The 6,663-nt window shown below is 55.6% G+C and overlaps 1 protein-coding gene across 1 annotated transcript; it reads right to left on the reverse strand.

Moving 5' to 3' along the window:
* Positions 1-2,745: 2,745 nt before the first annotated feature.
* Positions 2,746-6,369, reverse strand: RPS19BP1 (ribosomal protein S19 binding protein 1). Its single transcript, XM_052640755.1, has 4 exons — positions 6,229-6,369; positions 5,947-6,075; positions 3,570-3,667; positions 2,746-3,195 (listed from the first exon to the last, which is right to left on the reverse strand). The coding sequence occupies exons 1-4, from the start codon at positions 6,278-6,280 to the stop codon at positions 3,061-3,063; spliced, it is 414 nt and encodes a 137-aa protein (XP_052496715.1). The 5' UTR covers positions 6,281-6,369; the 3' UTR covers positions 2,746-3,060.
* Between the last annotated feature and the right edge of the window lie 294 nt (positions 6,370-6,663).

A 6,663-nucleotide genomic window follows, 5' to 3' on the forward strand; every position in this document is an offset into this window, starting at 1 on the left:
CTCCTGCAGTCCGGTGTGTTGCCTCTGGTAAAAGTCCTGATGAATCCCCCAAAGTCTCAATTGCTGTGGGTTGGCTGTCAGTATTTAAACGCACAGATCTTATTTAAATTTCTTGACACTGTTGGGCCATAGGTGAAGATTTAATAACCTGCTGTGCCTAAGTAGGGGTGGAACCTGGACCCTTTGCATTAAGAGCAGGAGTTTTAACCTTTGGGCCATGAGGGAAGCCCCAGGATGACTGATGGGACTTGAAACAATGAGTTGGTTTACATCCCTCCAGTAGGTGGTTGGGTTTTCGCTGAAAACCAAGACTTGACAAAAAACCAAACCATTAGATTTGACGCTACCACCCTTGGGTGTGAGGCTGTGGAATTTAGCCTAAGAAACGGGGGTGGGGGTAGGAAGAGCTTGGACTCCACTTCTGTTTTGTGCCAACATTAAATACCCACCAGATAAGACCCCATGTATGTGTGAAGTTGCTCAGTCGTGTCCGACACCACGGACTAGTCTACCAGACTCCTCTCCGTGGGATTCTCCAGGGGATCTTCCCAACCCAGGGATTGAACCTGTGTCTCCTGTATTCCAGGCAGACGATTTAACCTCTGAGCCACCAGGGAAGCTGAAGTGGATGAGTGGGGTCAAAAGGTTGGCTGGTTCTCAGGCTCCCCTCTGGCACCTAGGCCAGCTGGAAGGCCTGCTATCCATTGGCGGTGGGAATCGGGGAAGAGTGTCAGCATGGAAGGGCACTGGGGTTATGCTGCTATTGAAACCCTGGCTGGTAACATCTTAAAGCAGGTTATGGCAGACATTTTCTTTGGGATTGTTCAGACGATCCCAGCCTAGATAGGTTTCTTCTTCCCTTAGGTCCTTTGGAGCCTGTGCAAGGAAGATGAGTGTACTATCATGAAGGACAGTGTAGCTGAGTGGGTCACAAGGGTGATGGGAATGTGGCACCAGGCACTGTTGTAAACACAGTGCCCATGGTGACCCATGTCCTACAGCAGGGGGTATTCAGAGTGGTAGGGCTAGCTGTTTGAACCCAGGGCTGGGCTGCTTGGTGACCTAGGTGGGAATTTCCCTCCAGCACACCAAGGGTGTATGTGGCCTTCGTGACTTTCGAGGTCTTAAGTACCTAAGGACAGGGAAAGTTGTGGACACAGAGAATGGGGAGAGCACCTGAGAAAGCAGCTCAGGCAAAGCCTTGGAGGTGGGGATGGAACCCCAACAAATAACCTCCAAGAGGATGGCCCCACCCCAGCTCTGCTAGAGGAAGTCACTGGAGATGGCCCACCCAACTCTAGCATAAACTTGCCTCCCACCCACATGTGCCCATGCGGCTGTCTGGCTAGGGCCTCAGCCGGCCCTTCCACTCATGGAGGCCCAGGGCAGTGGATGGCTGGACCAGCCCACCCCATGTGGAAGCCACAGGAAGTTACCCTAGGGTCTCCTCCAGGCAAATGTGCCAGCTGCTCCAAACCACCAGAGACATGCTTCCAGGTGCTTCACAGCCATTCAGAGAACTGGTCTTTCTAGCCTTGGCCACAACACAGCAACCCAGTGTCCTCTTTCTTGGCTCCCGAGCCTGCCTTTCCCATCAGATGTCAGGTGCATCTTATTAGGAAAGGGGGCCTGATCAGCCTGTTCTTCAGAGAACAAACTCCTGGTGAGAGGCAGTGAGCAGCTGAGCCTGCTTCTTGCTAAGCTACTTAAAAGAGGAAGCACACCCAACCACCTCTCCCTGTGGGGGGAGGAGGGTGGAGAGCTCAGGGCACACCAGCCTCTCCCTTCTTGGACAAGCCCATCTGAGGACATTGGCACAACACTGATTTGGAGTCTCGGCTCCTTTCCGCCCACCTTGACTTCCTGGAAGGCAGGCCAGCTTTCTACTCAGATGGTGGCCACCTGCAGACAGGAAGGATTCCAACCTGGACTCAGGCAGGTCTGTGGTCCCTCTGTGTCCCCACTGAGGATGGAAAGCTGGCTAATAACCAGGGAAAGTGCTCCCCATGCCAGGATGGGTGTGTAAGGGGTAAAATCTGCACTAAAGAAGCCATGGTGGGGTGGGCCAACTCTTCCCAGCCATGGAGCCCTTCGGAAGTTCTCACCAGACAATGCATGTCCCAAGGAGCCTTTTAGGCATGGGTGGGTGGGTGGGGGCCCTACAAGAGCCAGACTAGCAGCCTGAAGGCCTCCAGGGCCCTTTCTCCACAAGGCCCCCAACTTGTCCTCAGAAGGAACTCCTGGGGCTACCAGGACTTGTCATCAATACCACACTGAAGCCCCACTCACCCACTCAGGCATTCTGCTCAGCAGTACCTGTGCCCGCCAGATGTGGCCCAGCCTCCACCTTCCCCCTCACCTCGCTAGTTCCCACCTCATGACAGAAGTAAGAGGAAAAAAAAGTAGCCTTTGATATATCTGTCCCCCAACTGTGTGTGCACGTGCCCTGGGCACTGGCCTGAGGCAGCAGTGATCCCTCCCTCAGATCCTGGTGTCGGCTTCCCTGGAATGAGGCCCCAGCAGCTGTGGGTGCTATTTTTGCCTCAAGAGCTGCCTTCTGAGCCGTGGCTGCCCGCCAGGGGGAGGAGGCCCATGGAGGCTGTGAACTGCTCTCTGCTGGCATCTGCACTGGGGCTGGGCCCAAGGACTTCTCACCTGGAGCCTAAGAAGCAGCTGGAGGGGTGGGAGGGTGGTGGTGGAGGCTCCTTGGTACTGGGGGAGACAACGGGAAACACCCTGTTGGAGCAGTACACAGCCCCTGGACCACATTTATTAGAACCCAAAGCCCACCCAGTGGCCCTCTTCCTGTCAGAGGTGTGGTCCCCAAGGGCCCAGTGACCGGCCTCTCCACAGCAAACAACCCAGAGGCCCTCCCTGGGCCAAAGCAAACAGAACAGTCGGAAGTGTTTCTTCCTGGGAGGCAGGTGGTACCTCCTGAGCCTGGAAATGTGAGCTCAAGTCTGAGCGAAGGTCCTCCCGTGGGCTTCCAGCTTGCCAGCTCCCCCAGGGGTTCCCCACCCCGGGCTGAGACGTCAGAGGAGGCTGCGCCCTCCTGGGAGCCTAGCTGCCGAAATATTCCTGCTGGAACTTCTGGAAGTCTTCCTCGGTGAACACGGTGCCCTCGGCCTTCTTCTTCTTCTTGGTCTTGGTCACAGGCCGGTCACAGGCCTTGCGGCCCCGGTTCTGGCGCACAATCTGGGGGCGTGTGGGGGTCAGGAGCCCTGGGTGGTGACTCCGCCACCTAGAGCCCCACAGCGTGGCAGGGCTGCCCTCTCCCCCGGCCCTCACCACATCTGGGGAGGGGGAGGGCACATCGTTTCCATTCACAGAGGAGCCAACCGAGGCCCAGAGGGGTCGCCGGGGAGTGAGGCCAGGCTCCCACCTTCCCTGATATGCTGTCAGTCCTCTGAGGAGGCCCCTCACTGCACAGCAGTGTGTCCAGCTGGGGCCCCACCAGCCACCCGCCACCCGCCACCCGCCACCCTAGGCTCAGGGCTGAGACTCCCAGGGATCCCCGAGACAGCCTCAGCGTCCACCCCCACTTCCCACAGCGCATCCCCCTGACGAACCTGCCGGGTGATGGATTCGTCCACTGTGCTTCTTGCACTGGTCATAAACCTCAGGTTTACTCCAAGGTAACCTCGACGCTCTCTCTTCCGGAACTCAGCTGTGGAGGCAGGGAGGGTGGTATCATTCCAGATTCACTCCGTGGAAGCCTTCTGGGTCCCCTTCTGATACCTCCCCACTCCACCCCAACCCCTCAGCCCTGCTGAAGGCCCCATCATCCATTCCCCATGTCACTGCAACAGTCTGGCTTCTTATGTCAAAACTACACTCCACATAGATCCCGCTCAAAGTCCCCCTTGGTTCCAGCTGCTCAAGTGATTTATTCAACAAATGTGTCCTGGGCATTTACTGTGTGTCAGGCACTGTTCTAGGTGCAAACGCACAGAGCCAGAAACAGCAGAGCAAAAGTCCTGCCCTCATGGAGCTTCCATTCCGAAGGAAGAGAGATGGTAAACAAGGCAAACAGTAGTTCAGAAGGTGGACGTTTTATGGAGAAAAAAAGAACGGCAATCAGAAAGGAGGAATGCAGGGGATGGGGGGAAGGTGGCAATTCTAAATAAACAGCAGGCTCTGAGAAGACCCGAAATTCACTGAAGGAAATTCTGAGCAAAGACTGGAGGAAAACAGCATTAAACTGTGGGCGGAAGAGCATTCTGGACAGAGGGAAGAGTCAGTGCAAAGGCTCAGAGGCAGAAGTGTGACTAATGTGCTTGAAGGAAGCGGAGGGGTGAACCTGAGGGCTGGAAGCTGGAGGGGGCAGATCTTGGGGGGCTTTCAGCAGGCACGGAGGCATGAGAAGAACTCAGGCTCTCACTGAGGCTGATGGGAGCCCCTGGAGGGTGCAAGGCAGGGTAGAGACAGGTCTGACTTAGGATTTTATGGCATCACTTCAGCTGCTATGCTGAGAACCAGATGACTGGGGGAGGGGGAAGGAGGAGGCCAATTAGGAAGTTTTTGTAATAATCCAGGCAAAAGACGGTATAGCTCCGACCAAGGTGGCATCCACAAAGGTTGGCCCTGAGAGCCCTCACTCATGTGCCATGGCAGGGTGGTGGGATGGGGTGGGGATGGAGGGGGTGCCCGCTCCACCCTGGAATCACTGTGGCTCAACCCAGGCTCACTTCCCTGATTTCACACTTGCTCCTGCTGTCTTACCTCCCCAAGACTCATAGTTCTTTTAACAAATACCTGAACACCTTTATATTGCACCAGGCCCTGGGGAATTGAGGCTTCTCTTGTGGCTCAAGACAGTAAAGAATCTGCTTGTAATGTGGGAGACCTGGGTTTGATCCCTGGGTTGGGAAGATCCCGTAGAGAAGGAAATGGCAGCCCATTCCACTTTCTTGACTGGAAAATCTCATGGACATAGGAGCCTGGCGGGCTACCGTCCACGGGGTTACAAAAGAGTCAGACACAACTGAGCAACTAACACTGGGGATTTGCAGACACATTAGGAGCTCAAGTCCTGCCACAGGTCAAAACATCAAAACACCCTGCCATCCTGCCCACACTGTTTCTCAAGTCTGTACATCTCATTAAGTGTCACCAAATCCCTCAAGATGCTCCCTCCATCCTCACAGCCAATCCACCACTGACACCATCAACACAGCTTCCATCTGCAGGACTCTCTTGTTATCTCTGCACTGTCACCGGTGCTCAGGCCACAGCACCTTCTGCTTGAAGGGACAGGTGGGAGCAGGGCTCTGGAGACACACTGCCTGGTTTCCACCTGTACCATCTGGGCAGGGGTCTGTTTCTGCATCTGAGCAATGGGGGTAATGACAGCGCGGACCTCACAGGGTTGTGAGGAACAAATGAGCAAACATTTGTCAGAGGCTGAGAACAGCACCCAGAGTGTTAACTTGTATTAAACGCTCGGTGTCTCACCCTCCTTTACTGTATGTCACCTCAACCAGGCTTCTTTCTTTCGACATTTCAAAGATTAATAGTAAACTTCTGATTGCACATATGCCAACAGTATACTTCCCCCAGCTCATTCTTATACTTCCATCAGGTCTGTGCTTAAATGTCGCTTCCTCAGTGAAGTCTTTATTCTAAGTCCCTTTCAAAGTACCCTAGTTTTACACAAATCTCATCACAGAGACCCAACCTGACCCAACCCAAACCCAAAAACAGTTTGAAAACGCTGATTTTGAAACTCCTCAGTGTTCTCTCCCCACTAGGACTGTAGACCTTGAGGGTCGGGACGATGTGACTCGTTCATCTCCGTGTTCCCAGGACCCCGCTCCGCGGCCGTCGCACGGCAGGTAGTCTGGAAACGCCTGGGTAACACGTGAAGCCCTGAGTCCAGCGCCAGTTCCTCCAGGGCACCGCCCCCGGCCCCCGGAAGCAGCGCGTTCAGCCCCTTCCCAAGCTCACCCAGCGCAGACTTGGGCACCTTTCCCTTGGCGGAGTTCCGCAGTTTCTGGGCCTGGGTCGCCTTCGCCTTCCGGGTCCGCTTCATCTGAGCTTGGCTCGGTTTGGTGTGTCCTGGAGCGGCGCCGGGGGCTGTAAAGAACGGGCTCGGGTAGGAGGGCGCTCAGGGTTCCCATCCCACCGAGGCTAAGACTGGTTTGGATCGTTTGGCGCCCTCGGGGCTCCTGCCCTCAGCCCCTGCCACCTTCCCGCCTGGCCGAACGTCCTCGCACAGAGCCTCCTCACCCTCAGGAGCCCCCAGTAGCTCCAAGCCGCGCCGCAGCAAGGCAGCCGACATAGCTGCCCTTAGTTCTGCCCACACAGCTCAACTACTTCCGCCTTGGCCCCCGTGGTGGTTTCGGCGGAAACCTGAGCCAGAAGCAAAAGTTCCACAGTGAGCGAACGGAAGTGCCCACCTTCCTTAGAACGCATGCGTAAGGTTTACTAATCGGCGGAAAGGGGGCGGGATCTGGAGGCGGGGCCAAAGCGCCAAAGAAGCATTTGTTGTCCAATCGCAACCCAATCAACCCTTTGCGAGACAGGCGGCACCTTCTCCCGGAAACCGCCCACCAGTAACTCAGCCTCGTAGGTAAAGCCTCTGCGGTCTGGCCGCTACGTAGTGGGCAAGGCCGGGGAGGGGACATAGTCTCAGTTTTTACGAAAAAGGGAAATATGTTTTTG

Source organism: Budorcas taxicolor, chromosome 5 (assembly GCF_023091745.1).
Source record: "Budorcas taxicolor isolate Tak-1 chromosome 5, Takin1.1, whole genome shotgun sequence".
Classification (NCBI taxonomy): domain Eukaryota; kingdom Metazoa; phylum Chordata; class Mammalia; order Artiodactyla; family Bovidae; genus Budorcas; species Budorcas taxicolor.

Excerpts from the sequence above, each read along its gene's own strand:
- RPS19BP1 (XM_052640755.1), bottom strand. The coding sequence starts at position 6,280 with ATGTCGGCTGCCTTGCTGCGGCGCGGCTTGGAGCTACTGGGGGCTCCT. Across the intron at positions 3,668-5,946 it reads GGTGCCCAAGTCTGCGCTGG|CTGAGTTCCGGAAGAGAGAG; the intron begins GTGAGCTTGGGA and ends CTGCCTCCACAG. Across the intron at positions 3,196-3,569 it reads ACGAATCCATCACCCGGCAG|ATTGTGCGCCAGAACCGGGG; the intron begins GTTCGTCAGGGG and ends ACACGCCCCCAG.